General features: G+C 31.8%; 1 protein-coding gene across 1 annotated transcript; it reads right to left on the bottom strand.

The window, feature by feature from the left end:
• Positions 1–7217: 7217 nt before the first annotated feature.
• Positions 7218–16677, bottom strand: LOC126673769 (protein NRT1/ PTR FAMILY 2.10-like). Its single transcript, XM_050368028.2, has 4 exons — positions 16485–16677; positions 16184–16401; positions 11718–13118; positions 7218–7257 (listed from the first exon to the last, which is right to left on the bottom strand). Exons 1-4 carry the CDS (start codon positions 16561–16563, stop codon positions 7240–7242), a joined length of 1716 nt encoding a protein of 571 aa, XP_050223985.1. The 5' UTR covers positions 16564–16677; the 3' UTR covers positions 7218–7239.
• Between the last annotated feature and the right edge of the window lie 342 nt (positions 16678–17019).

The raw sequence follows: 17019 nt of genomic DNA, 5'->3' as shown, positions 1-17019 counted from the left end.
CGTGGGAATATGCAACTTCCATAAATATTGCCACTGTTTTGCATTAAGATAAGATAAATGATCCTGATCATTATTTGATTTCTTTTTCAATGCTAAGTGGTAACCAGATTTAACAGTATAAATCCCTGAGCTATTATAATGCCACAACAGTCTATCTTGCTTTTCAAATAAAGGTAAGGGAATGGACAGAATAGCCTCTGCATCTTGTATGGTAAAAATTTGTTTTATCAAACCTGTATTCCAAGTAGATGCATTATAATTCTTCAATGCTGCAACTGTAAAAGGTATGGGAATATTAGAAGAAGTGTTAATATTAGTAGGAATAAATGGATACTCTGTTGGCAACCAGGGTTCTTGATCACAAATAATATGTTTCCCAGAATTTATTTTCCATCTAAGCCCTGTTTTCAATAATTTCATTCCATACAGTAAACTTCTCCATCCCCATGAAGAGTTCTTACCAATTGAAGCTTTCAACAGGTCTGTATGAGGAAAATATTTGGATTGAAGTACTTTTAAAAGTAAGGTATCCTGAGATTGGAATAGTCTCCAAGCTTGTTTTGCAAGCAAGGCTTGATTGAAACAAATTAAATCTTTAAATCCCAACCCTCCAGACCATTTACTTTGACACAATTTATTCCAACCAACCCAATGAATTTTTCTTTCTTCATCTTGTTGTCCCCACCAATAATTGGCTATCATTTGATTTATCTTATTGCATAATGAAACAGGAAGCTTAAAACACATCATTGTGTAAATAGGAATTGCAGCAATGATGGCTTTTATTAATACCTCTTTACCACCCATCGATAGAAACTTTTCCTTCCAGCCCTTCAGTTTTTGTTGAATTCTTTGAATAATATAACTGAAGGTCTTAGTTTTTGATATTCCAATGCAAGATGGTAGACCCAAATACTGTTGAGGTGGATCAATACTACTAATCTGGAGAATACTGGCTAATTGAAACTTCAATGATTCTGATACATTAGAACTGAAAAACAGGCCAGACTTGGAGAAGTTAATAAGCTGTCCACTAATTCTGGAATAATGCTGGAGAAGATTATGAATAGCTAGGACAGACTGACTATTTGCATTTGAGAAAATCATGGAGTCATCTGCAAATAGAAGATGAGAGATAACAGGTCCTTGTCTACTAATTTGAATTCCAGCAAACTGATTAGAATAGACTGCTTGATCAATCAAAAATGAAAGGCCTTGTGCACATAGTACATATAATAAAGGGGACAAGGGATCCCCTTGTCTCAATCCTCTAGATGGATGAAAAAACCCTGTCATTTGTCCATTAATTTGGATTGAGTATGACACAGTAGTTACTGTTTCCATAATCCAACCAACAAAAATTTCATGAAAGCCCCATTTTAGCAGGATATGTCGTAAATATTGCCACTCAATTCTGTCATATGCCTTGCTAATGTCAAGTTTAAGGGCCATATGCTGATTAGTCTTACCTTTAGTAGATTTGAAAGCATGTAAAACTTCATGAACCAGCAATACATTATCTGAAATAACTCTATTTTTAACAAATGCATTCTGAGCTGGATGGATAAGATGAGGAAGACACACTTGTAATCTGGCTGTGAAAATTTTGGATATAATCTTATATATCACATTACATAGACTGATTGGTCGAAAATCAGTAACATATTGAGGCCATTTAGATTTAGGTATCAATACTATTAAAGTATGATTAATACTTTTAAGCATTCTCCCTCCGGTCCAAACCAATAGTCAACTTTTTTCTTTTTTTGGTCCCATATATTTATCTACATTCCTTGTAAATCACAATGTAAAGTATTAATTTTTCTATATTGCGCTTATTTAAAATTTATCATTTATTATCATTAGTTTAAAAGTAAATTAGTGACAACATTGATTAAAAAAATAAAGATAAAATTGTAAAAAGTTAGAGCATTAATTATGTTCTTAAACTGTGTGAAAAATAGAAAGTGAATTTTTATTTTGGGATGGAGAGAGTAATTATTAATTAAAAACTATTTAGATAATTATTATAATTAATTAGAGTTAGAATACTAACTAAAATAAACATCTTATAATATTACGTTAAGATAATTGTCTAGGGTACTAACTAGAATAGACTATTTTAATATTTAATAATTTTTATTTCAATTATATTTAATCATCTAAAATTCTCATTAAAATAAATTGCTTCTAATAAATTAGTAATTTAATTATTATTTGGTATTTTCTATCTATAAATAAAATAGGCTACTCATAACTAACTACTATTTAAATAATTATTTGATATTTTATATTTAAAAACAATTTATAATTATAAAAATAATTATTAATTAAATATAAATATAATATTTGACGAGTCACACTACGAGTCACGTGTGAAACACGTAAAGCGACACTACTTGCTAATGAATATAAAAATTAGGCCTTAATTGAAATAAAAAAGCAAAAAATGGTTGTGGTTGGGCTGGGCTAGCCTAGCTGTGCGTCTGAGATGGGTACGAGCTTTGAAGGGCGTCCAACGGACTGATGAAATCTCATATTTTATATTGCTGCCTACCCATTGAGGATAGGGATCCCTTAAATTCTAAGGTAGAAGACGCACGCCATCATACCCATTCAAAGTTAAACCACCTCCACTAGACAGTCGCACAACTTCGAACCATTTTAATGCCCCGCTCGGTTACAGGCTCATGCTACTGAGCCCGGCGATTAGGAGAGTTTAAGCATACTATTATAAACAAATCCCCATTCTTATTACTATTCCATGTGGGATTTTTTAATAAAAGTTCTTGGTTTTTTTTGCTTGTATTTTATGAGCCGAACGCACCTTAACTGTTTGAAGTTTGCCATTTTTTTCATCTTATAAACTTTCAATACTATTCTGTCCACGTTATGAAACAAAATTAGGTTCACCATTGGTTTGGAGGAAGCATTTTATTTATGTTTTAATCTAAACTGCATTAAAATCATTTGGGATAGTAATTCTCATAAAACTGATATGATGTTATGGCAGTTTATGATATTTCACAAGGAAAACTTCCTGGATTTTTACAATGCATATCCTCATCTTCGGACGAAAAATTGGGTTGAAAGATGGGGTCTAGAGCAAAAATTGGGTTGAAAGATGGGGTCTAGAGCAAAATCTATTTTCGGCTAATATTGACTGTCAGAATATGTTTTAAACCATCTTGTAGGAAGTTGCAAGTTGCAGTGCAAACTAGGAAGAGATATATAGTTAAAGTTCTGTTAACGAATGGTCCATATAAGTTATAGTTAGCAAATTGACATTGTTGGCTCAAATTCAGGATGGAATGACACCCCTGGATCTTTGGAGTAACTACTAGGTTTTTCGCCTTACGTTTTTGTTTCGTCTAGTATTTCATTAGAGAATGCGTATCTCCTTGCATTCTATGTTTCAGTTAAATGGAAAATTGGTACTACTTTACGGAATATATGACAAGAAGAGTATTCACTATAGGTGGTCGTCTATCGATATTAGTTTTTATTAGTATTGAATAGAAATTCAAATGGGGCGTGGCCAAGTGGTAAGGTAACGGGTTTTGGTCCCGCTATTCGGAGGTTCGAATCCTTCCGTCCCAGTTATTATATATATATATATATTAAGAGGATCTTTATTTGATTTATCATTTAGTATCCTCCAATAATTGAATTCGGGAAATAGATAGGAGTTAATTAGTATTAAGATCTATTTCAATGTTTGCGCCTGTTAAAATGAAAATCGCATTAACAAAGAAAGAAACTACATATGTTTCATATGTAGTTTCATTTAACTAATCTCATTTTTCAGATATTTTGTCTTTTGCTTTAATGAATAATTCGAAATCTATCTAACAATTGAAACGGGATTGATTCATAATATCCTATTCATTTTTTACTGACAAATTTTAGAAAGAATCAAGTCAAACCAAATAAATTACTCATAAAATGGGGAAGTGCTTATTTTTTAGCATTTTATTTTATATTTTATTAATACCCTTGTTTCCTTTCCGGTTTTGTAATGTAAAAAAAACTGTCATCCCTTAATTAATCTTAATTTGAATATTTAACATACAATTTAGATAATGAATTTCAGTGACAATTCTTTAGTCTCTGTGATAAATTGACTATTTTTTTTTTTTACTTATTTATTTTAAATCCTTGATCCGAATCTGTATCTAAGTTTTTTCTTTTCTTTTATAATGATTGATCTTATAATGATAAGATGTCTTTTTTACTTTAAAACAAAATTTTAGTTAAATACTGATACCGGGGTAGGCCATTTTTTAATTAAATATTTTTAATTTAATGATTTTTATGAGTCCTTGGAGTTCGAAGAAATGTAAGATAAGTGAATCCGTTTATTTATTTGTCTTATTCTAAATTAAAATTGAAAATCAAAAAGTATTCATAGAATAATCAAATATGGGATTCATTTGAATTCTTTCTGACACTTCTTCATAAACTGCCCCATAGAAGTTAAAAATGTAGATTACTATGTGCCCGTTGAACCAATGACTATTCATGATTTCATAATTGAATCAATTAATACTAGACTAGTTTAAAACTCAAAAAATGTTATGGTAAAACTTCGTTTGAAACGATGTGGTAGAAAGCAACGTGCGCCTTGAAGGACATGATCGACTGTGGATTCTTACATCCATCCTATTATATATATATATAATTATATATATATATAATATAGCATATTAGGAATGAAGATGCTCTTAGCCCGACATCGTTTGTTCTGTTATACACTAGAACCTTTATTTTTTATTGGTTATAATGTAAATAGTGCATGATGGAGCTCGAGTAGAAAGTATTGATTTAGGAGCAAGAATCTAGAGTTAGTACTAATCACTAAGTTGGAACAACTTCGTAAGTATATTTTTAATGTCGAAATAGAAAGAATTCCGTTCGAGCAAATTTCAAGTTCAAGAATTTTGTTAGAATTGACCAAATTTTTTTGATTAAAAAAGTGTATCACACAGGGATCAATTGTTAGTCTGATTCTTTAATAGAAATAAAAATAGAAATAAATAAATCAAAAAAAGTGGTATGTTGCTGCCATTTCGAAATGATTCAAGGAAAAGATAAAGGATCCCGGAACAAGTAAATAGCGTTTTCAATCGTCTCACTAATTAGATCAGAATGAAGAATAAAAATACATTCTATCTAAAAGAAACAAAAAGAAAAGGGTCTTAGAGATCACTCAATAAGTGATAAGTGAAAAATGAAACGCCTAAAGGGTTTCATTTGACCTATTTAAAAGTTATCCAACTTGAGTTAGGAGGGTGCAGATTTTTTTTTGTTAAAAGAAAAAAAAGAAAAGGATTTAAATCATAGGTTAATTGATTTGATGATTTTATGGATCCATTTGGCACTAGAATTTTAGATCTATACAGAAGTTCAAATCATTTTTCTCGAACCGTACGAGGAGAAAACTTCTTATACGTCTCTACGGGGGGTTCTACCTCTATCCCAATGAGCCGTTTATTGAATCGTTGCAATTGATGTTCGATCCCGAAGAGAAGGAAGAGATCTTCGCAAAGTGGGTTTTTATGATCCTCTAAAAAATCAAACCTATTGAAATGTTCCTGCTCTTCTATATTTCCTTGAAAAAGTAGCTCAACCTACGGTCATGATATTTTAGGTTTTTACGGAGCTTCTCGCCTTAATCAAAGGCAATTTACTTAATGACATGTAGGGTGCCGGGTAATTCATATATATATATAGCTTTTTATATTATAACCCTTTCTCTACTATCCCCCTTAATTCTTGTTTTGTTCTATTTATATTATACTTTATTTATATCTATCTATTTTGACTTTTTACTTATAGAATACTAACATAAGGATAAAAAATCTATTTGATCTTTTTTATTTGAATGCAATTCATTCTTTTGTTTTCGTCATTGTGTATTTTTTTTTCTCAATATATTCATATTTATATTGACAACAGTGTATCAAAGAAATATAATCCGATCTGAGGTAATTGGATCTTTTCTGTGGATCTATTTATTCCTGTTCGATAGATTTGGCTTTTTTCTTCATTCAAGGTTTTTTTAGATTGGTTGTGATACAAATTGGTTGTCATACAAACGTTTTGTTTGATTGAAAAATCAAAAATTCTCAAATAAAAGAATCTTTTTAATTTTTTAGTTATTTTTAGAGAATATAGAAAAGAAAAAAATCTATATCTATACGTATAATAAAGAAATCTAAAATCTAAGTAGAATATTAAGTAAAAGACATAAGTAGAAAATCGAATAAAAATAGAAATAATAAAAGAAAATAATTAGAAGAAAATATTACAGAGAAAAAAATATTAAGATTAGAAATTTTTTTATTTGATTTCTTTTTATTTTCTTTTTCATTTCTTGCTAATTTTATGCTAGTTTAATGGTTTGGTTGTGTCATGTGCTTCAATCTCTTTATTTATTTTGATTCCGGTTGTATCTATAGAATTTCATTTTTTGTTCATTTTGAGGGGTTGCTAACTCAATGGTAGAGTACTCGGCTTTTAAGTGCGGCTAATATCTTTTACGCATTTGTATGAAGAAAGGGATTCATCCATACCATCGGTATAGGTATAGTTTGAAAGACCACGACTGATCCTGAAAGGAATGAATGGAAAAAACAGCATGTCGTATCAATGGAGAATTCAGAGAATATTTCATTTTTGTAGCATCAGCATCAGGCCAGACCTTATTTGATTTCTTGGTGCGGAACATAATAAATGAATTCAAGGTGGGGTCGAGTGAATAAATGGATAGAGCCCTACGGTTCCAATTATAGGGAAACAAAAAAGCAACGAGCTTACATTCTTAATTTGAATGATTATCCGATCTAATTAGACGTTAAAAAAAATTAGTGCCTAATGCGGGATAAGGTTTTTCTGTCAGCAAATTTGGATTTTCTTTTAATTTTAATGAGTCCTAATTATTAGCCATTCCCCACTATTCTATTAAGGGGGGATAAATGTGTAGAAGAAAGAGTATGTTGATAAAGATATTTTTCTTTTCCAAAATCAAAAGAGCGATTGGCTTGAAAAAATAAAGGATTTCTAATCATTTTTTTATCTTTTATCCTATAATGAGCATAAACCTATTAGATGGAAAAAAGGGAGTATGCTTCAAGGATTCCTTTGTTTTTTTGATCATACTATTCTCAACACTTCTGTATCTATACCATTTAGCAGCTATCAGGAAATAAACAAAGTTAAGAATCCCAAACCCACCAATCATGTAATAAAAGTAATCTAATTTCCCCTTGTTAAGATCCTCTGCCAACCAATCTCCACTCTCTGTCCCTACTGTAATCATATTTTGTATCTTCAAAAGTACAATCCCTAATCACTGAGGCTTGACAATGTTGAATACTTTAGTCCCTTCATTTGTTATGTAATATTTATATACATGTAATGTAACTTATACTTTAGTCACTAAATTCACTCCTCCTGATCCTGTTAACTATTGAGCTTTGTTCATTATTAGGGACTACATGTAGTGATTTTAGCCATGTGCATGAGTCTGGCTACCCGTCCAATTCCGTCGTGCTCATGCCCATGTAACTAGACATGTGCATGAGTGTAGGTACTCATCCAATTGGCGGGTAAATTCTAAAAAAAATTGGCGGGGCGACGGAAATTCCGTCGCTAACAGTGGCGGGATTAACCCCGTCAATTGTTTTTCACGTTTAGCGACGAATTTTATAATTTGTAGCTAAAAGTAATACATTTAGCGACCAAATTTATAATTGTCGCTAAAAGTAATACATTTAGCGACGAATTATTACATCCGTCACTAAATGCTTACTTAGCAACAAATTTTTTTATTAAAAAAATTATTAATTAAAAAATAATTATTAATTAAAAAATAATTATTAATTAAAAAATAATTATTAATTAAAAAATAATTATTAATTAAAAAATAATTATTTATTAGAATAATATTAATTAAAAGAATAATTATATATCAAAAAATTAATTATTTATTAAAAAATAAACAAAATAATTATTTATAAAAAAAATTATTATATTAGAATGTGGGAGTAAACTGTAAAGTGTAAAAGTAATAATTTGTTTTTCCTAAATAATTATTTATTAATTATTTAAAAATATTTATTATGAAAAGATAATTATTTTATAATACGGGAGTAGATTGCGAGAGTAATTTTTTGTTACATTCAGTTATATTTAAATATAATATACATAGATATATGACAAGAATCTGAGTTGTATAAGATGAAGTTACGTGCGAGGAAGTACAGGGTTAAAGACTATTAGGTTGTGAAGGATGGGTGAACTACTGGGAAGTTGGAAACTTTGCGAAAATTGCAGGTGGGTGACAATGTTTGGTATATAGCGGGTGGGTGGGTGACGGTGGGCAACTGATTAAATAATATTTCATTTTACAAATTCAATTAAAAAATTAATTTTTTTTTAATTTTTAAAAATGGCCAAATAACTAAAAAAAGGCCAAATCTTTTATGAAAGTTTCACAAAAATCCAAATTTGTCCTGAAACGAATGATTTTGTTTCAATTTTTTCCAATTATGTAATTTTGCTCATGTGACGTCTACGTAGCGCTGATGTGGCAATGCCACACATCATCACCACATAAGCAAAATTTTATTGTTGGACAAAATTGAAACTAAATTATGCATTTCAGGACAAATTGGATAAAATTGAAAGTTTTTGGCTTTTGTGAAACGTTTATGAAAAGATTTGGCCTATTTTGGTCATTTGGCCTTTAAAAATAAGCGACTGATTAAAATTTGTCGCTATATCCGTCGCTAATTTTTTTTAAATTCGTCGCAATTTTTTTTACTATGTCGCCATAAAGTGTGCGGCGAGGAATTTAGCGACGGACTAATCTGTCGCACGGAAAAATATGTCGCTAAATAGCTTTTTCTAGTTGTGTTATTTGTATAAAGGTATTCTTATACAGTGACAGAGCCAGGATTTCAGCATAGGGCGGCCAAATTACAATATGTAATATATGAAATATGCAATCTTAAAAAATTAGAAGGTGTTAAATTGTAAAGAATAAAAAAATTGATGCTAATTTTAACAATTTTGAAATTTTAGAGGGGTCACGACACTCCCACGCCTCTCCCCTATCTCTGTCATTGTTCTTATAATTGTATCTCATGTATATCAATACATATACGGGTGTTTCCAGTCTTTAATGCATAGAATACGCACTCTTTCTATATGGTTTTCGAGCAAAAATACCTAAAATATCTCTCTAATTTTAATTCTCTTCTCTATTCTTTTCCTCCTTTTTTTGTCTTTGCAATATGTCAACCACATCTGAAACCTCCTATAATTTTAATGATTCCAGTTCATCAAATACGCTGTGTAAAAACCAGCTCTAGTTTCGAACCAGCTCTAGGTCCAGTTTGCTTTCACAAAATAGGAGGTCAATTAAACTTACTAATAGGTTACCTGGATAGAAAATATTGTAGATACGATTATTGACACAATGAGCCCAGAAACTTTGCAAAACCTTAATAAAATCTTTAATAAACCAAAGTGAAATTAATATATTTTTTGACATTTTCCAACAATTAGCATCAACATCATCTTTCCTTGAAGATACACACCTAAATTTAAAGCTCAAAGACAAGTTCTCTATAAGTAGGGCATGCGAAAACCAAATCATACCGAATAATAAAAAAATTCGCTTCAATTCGGTAAAATAATTAGTTTTTTTTGATTGATTTTGGTTTTAAAAATGAAAAAGATAAGTTTGTTATTGGTACAAATTGATTAGAAAAAGAATCAGAAAATCAATTGAATCAATTGATTCGATTGATTCGATTCAGTTCTAATTTAAGATTCTTATAAAATTTGTTTTTTTTTAAAAACAAATTAATTATGTTAGAACCGCATGCACACTCCTAAATTTAAGATATAACTACAACTAAGCCCATAAACTTTAGTACAAACATACATTTTGATTTCTTTTATTTTTAAAAGTATGATTCCTAGTCACAAAGTCTTGACAATGTTAGATACTTTAGTCATTAAGTTTTTTTTTGGCCAAAGATAAGATATTATGAATAATAAATAGACTACAAGTTCAAACTGACTATCAAGAGTTTCAAGTCTAACCACGATATCGAGTTAGATAAATAATACAAAGTAGGATTTTTCGGCTATCTAAAGTGCCACCCAAAACAATCTAAACCTAAAAATAAATAGATTTAGACAAAAGAACAAATAATTTACAATTTTAAAAAGACATAATAGAAAATTAAGTCCAAATCTTTGCGGGTTGTTGAAATTTTATCTAATTTTTTTAATTTTTATATAATGTCTGATTTATAGTTGCAATTTTAGCCATTTTTTCAATCAATTTATCTTTTTTCCATCTTTCACCTCAATACAATATCTATTAATTTATTTGCCTTTTCTTAGATTCAATTTTTTTGCATTAACCATCAAAAAAGTTAGAGAATTTAGAATTAAATTTGACTTTTATTTTTATTTTATTTTTTTAAATAGAAGTTAAATTTTAATATTTGAAAAATAGGTTTTGCTAATCACGGAGTTAATTTATAAATTCAACTAAAAATTAGAATAATTTAATTGATTAGAAAAAAAATTGTTTAGAATTGCAAGAAATAATAAAATCGGAATATCATTGCAAAATTAAAAGCTTTAAATAAAATTACAACAAGCCACAAATGTTTGAGTTTATTTTGCTATTAACCAGTTTAAAAAATTACAACAACAAAATCTTAGATGACTTAATCATGTCGTAAAATTTCTAAATCTGTAAACCGATCTTGCAAACGAAACGCGAGATACTTTTGATTCGCGATCCAATATTTGGAATGATTTCTAGACGATCTCTGGTCAAAAAATTGTATTTGGAGAGTTTGATATATATATATATATATATATATATATATATATATTGGAAAATTAGTAAAAAAAAGCATTTGAACTGGTTATATATGATATAAAATTATTTGTTTTATTTTAGATGAGAAAAATTAAAGGATGATTTTGGTTATTTTAAAAAAAAAAAAAAACTAAATCACCCCCCCTTGTATATGGGGTGCTGTTTTTTTTTAAGTTTTTTCCCTTTTCTTAGGGTTTAAAAATGGGTGGAAAGAAAATAAAAAAAAATGGGTGAAAAAAGAGATGAACAAGGAATTCAATTTTATTGTGAACCATTATTTAGTCACTACTCACTAGGTAGTATATATTTAAATTGGTTTAAATTTTAAATTATTTAAAACAAAATGACAATCCAATTTTCATTTAATTAAAAGAAATTAATAAAGTCTATATCCTAATGAATATAAAAAAAATAGGCTTTAATTGAAATTAAAAAGGCAAAAAATGGTTGTGGTTGGGCTAGCCTAGACTAGCCGTGCGTCTGAGATGGGTACGAGCTTTGAAAGGCGTCCATGATATGGACTGATGAAATCATATTTTATATTGCTGCCTACCCATTAAGGATAGGGATCCCTTAAATTCTAAGGTAGAAGACGCACGCCATCGTACCCATTCAAAGTCGAAGCACCTCGGCTAGAGGGTCGCACAACTTCGAACCATTTTAATGCCCCGCTCGGTTACAGGCTCATGCTACTGAGCCCGGCGATTACGAGAGTTTAGGCATACTATTATAAACAAATCACCGTTTTTAATACTATTCCATGTGGGATTTTTTTTAATAAGAATTGCCACTCTACCTAACTAACACTTCTGTATCTATACCATTTCGCAGCTACCAGGAAATAAACAAAGTTAAGAATCCCAAACCCACCAATCATGTAATAAAAGTAATCTAATTTTCCCTTGTTAAGATCCTCTGCCAACCAATCTCCACTCTCTGTCCCTACAGTAATTTGGTGAACAATAGAAACAAGGAACCCGCTTAGATAACTTGAAAGTGCATGGCTAACAAAGAAGAATGACTGCGCAATGCTCCGCATGTTTTCGGGGAATTGCTTGTGGTAAAACTCAATCTGAGCAACGTAGCTGAAACCTTCGGCTAGTCCTGCGAGTGCAAGTTGTGGAACTAGCCACATACCGGACATTGATGATATAGAACCGCCTTTCGGTGCTATTCCTAGTGTTTCCCTAGTAATTGCAAGGTTTTTCCTGTGCTCTTCTACCAACCCTGAAACCAGCATACAGAGAATTGAAAGAACCATACCGATCCCCATTCTTTGAAGCAATGTGAATCCACCGTCTTTCCCCGTGAGCTTCTGAAGATACGGGACTAGAATTCTGTCGTAGATAGGAATCCAGATAGTTAACGTTAGCATAGTAAAGATGACATAGGTTGCAGCAGGCATTTTGAAGTTACTGTTGCCTAAGCTTCTGTCTAGTTGAAGTGCTTGAAGAACTGCATATGTCTGTTGTTGTACTATCGGAATATTGAAAATTATGGCTGATGACCATATTGGGATTACTCTTACCCAACATTTTGCTTCTTCAACCTGTTGGATACTCGAAAGCCTCCACGGATTCAAAGCTGATCCGTCGGAGTTGATTTCGCCTTCTTGGCTCGTAAGGATTGCTGCCTTGTCAAGGAAACTAAACTGAGTTGTATGAGAAAGCTTGGAATTCAAAGACCCGGGAGGAATGTAATCGAAGAGCGAAAATTCAACATTTTCCGGAATCTTTAGGTTCCGTTTCTTAGCAGCAGCGACGAGCACTTGAACTACACTTGTCAGGGGGCTACCTTGAGGTTGAACAATGACATAAATTCTTGTACCCAGAAAGAAAACAGTACAAGAAAGGAACATTAGAAATGCAGGGATAGCTAACCCAATAGCCCAATCAACATCAGATTGCACATACACAATGGCTGTGACAGAGACCATTACTGCAAATGTGTAGGTCATGTAGTACCAATTGACAAAGCTACTGATGCCTTTTTTGCCTGATTCAGTGTTGGGATTGAATTGGTCAGCTCCAAAGGCTAGATTGCAGGGTCTAATACCACCGGCACCGATGACTAGGAATCCGAAGGCGCTTAACAGGAAAGCTAATTGCCCAGGTGTTGGCCTTGTGCAGTTTTTATTCTCTTCTGCTATACACTTTGGTGGATGCAAATTGGGAATAGCTGCTGTTAGCATCAATACCATCATTCCCTGAAGGTATGTTCATTGTAAGTTAGGTGTTCAATAACTGAATCTAATTGAATAACTGAATAATTCGCTTTGTGTTGTAACATTGATACCGATTATTGAATCTTTGGTACCAATTGTCGTGACCGGTTCTTGACCGGATTGGTATGCGCAGCGGAATCAAAACCATTGGTAGGTATTTAATTATGGATTTGATCAACAAACAATAATATAGCAAAATAATAAATAACACAAGAGATTTACGTGGTTCTGCTTTAAAGCGTACATCCACAGGCGAAAGATTCGAGCCATCCACTAATCATCAAAAGGAGTACAAAATTGGTGGAAAATCATCAAATAGAGAACATCTCTAGTAAATATGCCCTTAGAAGAAAAACCCACAAAGTGTTTCTCTCTCTACAAGAAGTACCCAAAAGGGTAAGAATTAACTTATATTCCTCACATCACACACACCCCCTTTTCCCCTTATTCACATCAATGTCTACATTGTGTGTTCGGTTTTGGTGTCTTCTAAAAGGTGAATAAGGTAGTGTATATATAGTGAATAAATAGTCTATATGGCATTAGGAATATTAATCCTAATTGGATTTATACTTCCTAATTACTCAATGACAACAAAGTTATCCTTCACCTAAATACTCCACAATAGAGTCCTAATCCAAATAGGAATTAGAATTCTAGGCATATTCCAACAATCTCCACCTTGACTTGAATTCTCCAATAAACTGTGATTACTGTTGTGCTCCACCTTCTCCATTTAAGTCCAAACTGAACTTATTCCAAAAGAGGTTCTTTGAGGAGGACCATACAAGTTTCAAGAACGTCTTGAACTTGCTGAAACCAAAATGACTTGAAGATTTACTATCTTCGGGTGTATCAATCAAAATTTCACGAAGCTTCGAATTTTGTTGGTCTTAAAACTGATACCAGAAACAAACGTCATTAGTAGCCTATAATGATTAAATCAAAAAACAAATGTTGAGGTCGTAGCATATCCCTTAATCTTCATAAGTCGACCAACCCAATGAGCATACATCACAAGTGCAGCATCCAATCTCACTTCATCGCCAAATAACCCATAAAACTCGTAGTTTTATATATTGAGATACCAGACATGTGCATATAGAAACCATGTTGAACATTCATTATTGCTCTAACCGTCTCATTATGCATCTTGCCCTTGACTGAACCAATATCCCAAAATTCTGCATGTATTGACCGTTACCCATAACTACACTCCACTATCAACTCAGTTGTAGACGGAAAACCAATTGAAATTGGCACATATGTGATATGAACAACCTGAATCTGCATAAATTTTGGATAAAAAAAAAACAATTATGCTGCAATTTTAAGCGTAGACTGGTTCTCTAACCTGATTCGCCTGTAATCGCTAGCATTCAGTCCTCATCTAATTATCTCCAAACAAATTGGCTTATGAGCGATTCAATAGTGACGCCGTTTCAAATTACAAACGTTGTAATCCATCTTGTGTCTAAGATTGCTACTTAATCAAAACAAAATCTCTTTTGCAATATCATGATTTTATCAAAATCTGATTATGCCCAAACGAACTCTTCATTCAACAAACTCTTAAAAGCAATTTTTATATTACTAATAGAATTTTATGAGAGTATAAAGAGATTACCCCAATCATTCATCTTACAAAGGCTCTATAAAATCCTCAAATAGTTGTGTGTTTAGAAAAGTCATACCTTTTTCTTTGTAGTTTAAAGTAGCATATTAATCTCCATCACAAAAATCTTCTTAAGAATTTTAATACCCAAGTCTGTCTTCAATTGACGACTTTCGGCACTTCCAAATTTGGTGGCTTCTCTATCTCCAAATAATCTTCTTTGTGTCAAGTAATTGCGCCTTGCGAAATCCTCCAAATAATACTTTGCCATAATAATCATAATCCAAAATTAAATCTGAAAACCAAATTGGCTCCGATACCAATTGTTGTAACATTGATACCGATTATTGAATCTTTGGTACCAATTGTCGTGACCGGTTCTTGACCGGATTGGTATGCGCAGCGGAATCAAAACCATTGGTAGGTATTTAATTATGGATTTGATCAACAAACAATAATATAGCAAAATAATAAATAACACAAGAGATTTACGTGGTTCTGCTTTAAAGCGTACATCCACAGGCGAAAGATTCGAGCCATCCACTAATCATCAAAAGGAGTACAAAATTGGTGGAAAATCATCAAATAGAGAACATCTCTAGTAAATATGCCCTTAGAAGAAAAACCCACAAAGTGTTTCTCTCTCTACAAGAAGTACCCAAAAGGGTAAGAATTAACTTATATTCCTCACATCACACACACCTCCTTTCCCCTTATTCACATCAATGTCTACATTGTGTGTTTGGTTTTGGTGTCTTCTAAAAGGTGAATAAGGTAGTGTATATATAGTGAATAAATAGTTTATATGGCATTAGGAATATTAATCCTAATTGGATTTATACTTCCTAATTACTCAATGACAACAAAGTTATCCTTCACCTAAATACTCCACAATAGAGTCCTAATCCAAATAGGAATTAGAATCTAGGCATATTCCAACACTTTGTATTCAGTTTGAAATTATAATAAATTTAGTTTTGTGATTCAGTTTGTTTTTGAAAGTAAAAGGATATAAGTTTACTTTTGGTACAAACTGAACAGAAAAAATTGAAAAATCAGCTGAATCGATCTCTTTAATTCAGTTCTTATTTTACTAGAACCAAGTCCATGAAAATTAGTACAAACATACATTTTTGAGTCCCTGCAGTAACTAGACATGTGCATGAGTCTAGTACTCATCCAATTCCGCCCTGCTTAGGCGGATTTCTGACACTTATTTTTAATTCTGAGTCAGGCATGAGACGGAATCCCTCAAAATAAAGTAGACTCGTACCAAGTTCAGGCTCAGTTGGACTTGGATCCTGTCCGAATCCACACAGATTCGGCCATGATCAGGTCTAGTTTGCAACTATATAATATCTTGTTTATTGGTAACTAATTAATGAGTTGTTTATGCCAGAGTAAATTGAGAGAAACAAGAGAGTAGATATACCAAGAAAGAAGCAACAGAAGCAAAAGCTATGGAGTTGTAACGTCCGAAATAAGTATCGGAAAGGAAGGCTCCAACCAAGGTAGCTATACTTGCAGTACCATTAAAGATGTTGATTACAGTGGTGGCTGTTACACTCTTCATGTTGAAAACTGTCGTCAGATACACCACAAGGTTCGTCGCGGACCCAACTGTGCCAAGCTTCTCAAACGTCTCATTTCCTGCATATTTTAAATCATGCATAAATATATGCAAGAAGACTATGTTTCAGTGAAAAAATAGGCTATGATACAGAATTATATACCAATGATAAAAGGCATGGCTTTAATTCCTCTGTAATTTATCACTTCTTGCTCATAGTTTGCATCAGTTTTCTTCTCCATGATACTTGTATGTATATATGATTTTGTTCTTTGGAGCTTAAGTTGTATATAAAAACACTATAAGTATATACTCTTTTATATGAAAAGTTTAGGAGAAAATTCTAAAGGGAGAGATGATCCAAAAATTTAGAGTTAGATGTTTTTATGAGACTCTGGTATTGTCAATGTATTTTTCACTAAACTACAAATTGCGGGGCCTTTTGACGAAAAAGAAATTAAATGCATTGTCCGGATAGAGAGCGTAGGTTCGTTTATATCAAAACAAACTTATATGAGTCGTTATTTCACATAGCGGCTTTGCCACATTATTTTTATATCAAAACAACGAGTATCGGGAATGTTTAATTATTATTTGTTTTTTTATTTTAAATATCTTAACTTTATGAGTGTCTGATTGATTTGTTGCATGAAACGCATGACATAACCGTTGCGTTAAATAATTATTCAATTTGTAGA

This window comes from Mercurialis annua, linkage group LG3 (genome assembly GCF_937616625.2).
Source record: "Mercurialis annua linkage group LG3, ddMerAnnu1.2, whole genome shotgun sequence".
Lineage (NCBI taxonomy): Eukaryota > Viridiplantae > Streptophyta > Magnoliopsida > Malpighiales > Euphorbiaceae > Mercurialis > Mercurialis annua.
This window is presented reverse-complemented; position numbering and strand designations above follow the sequence as displayed.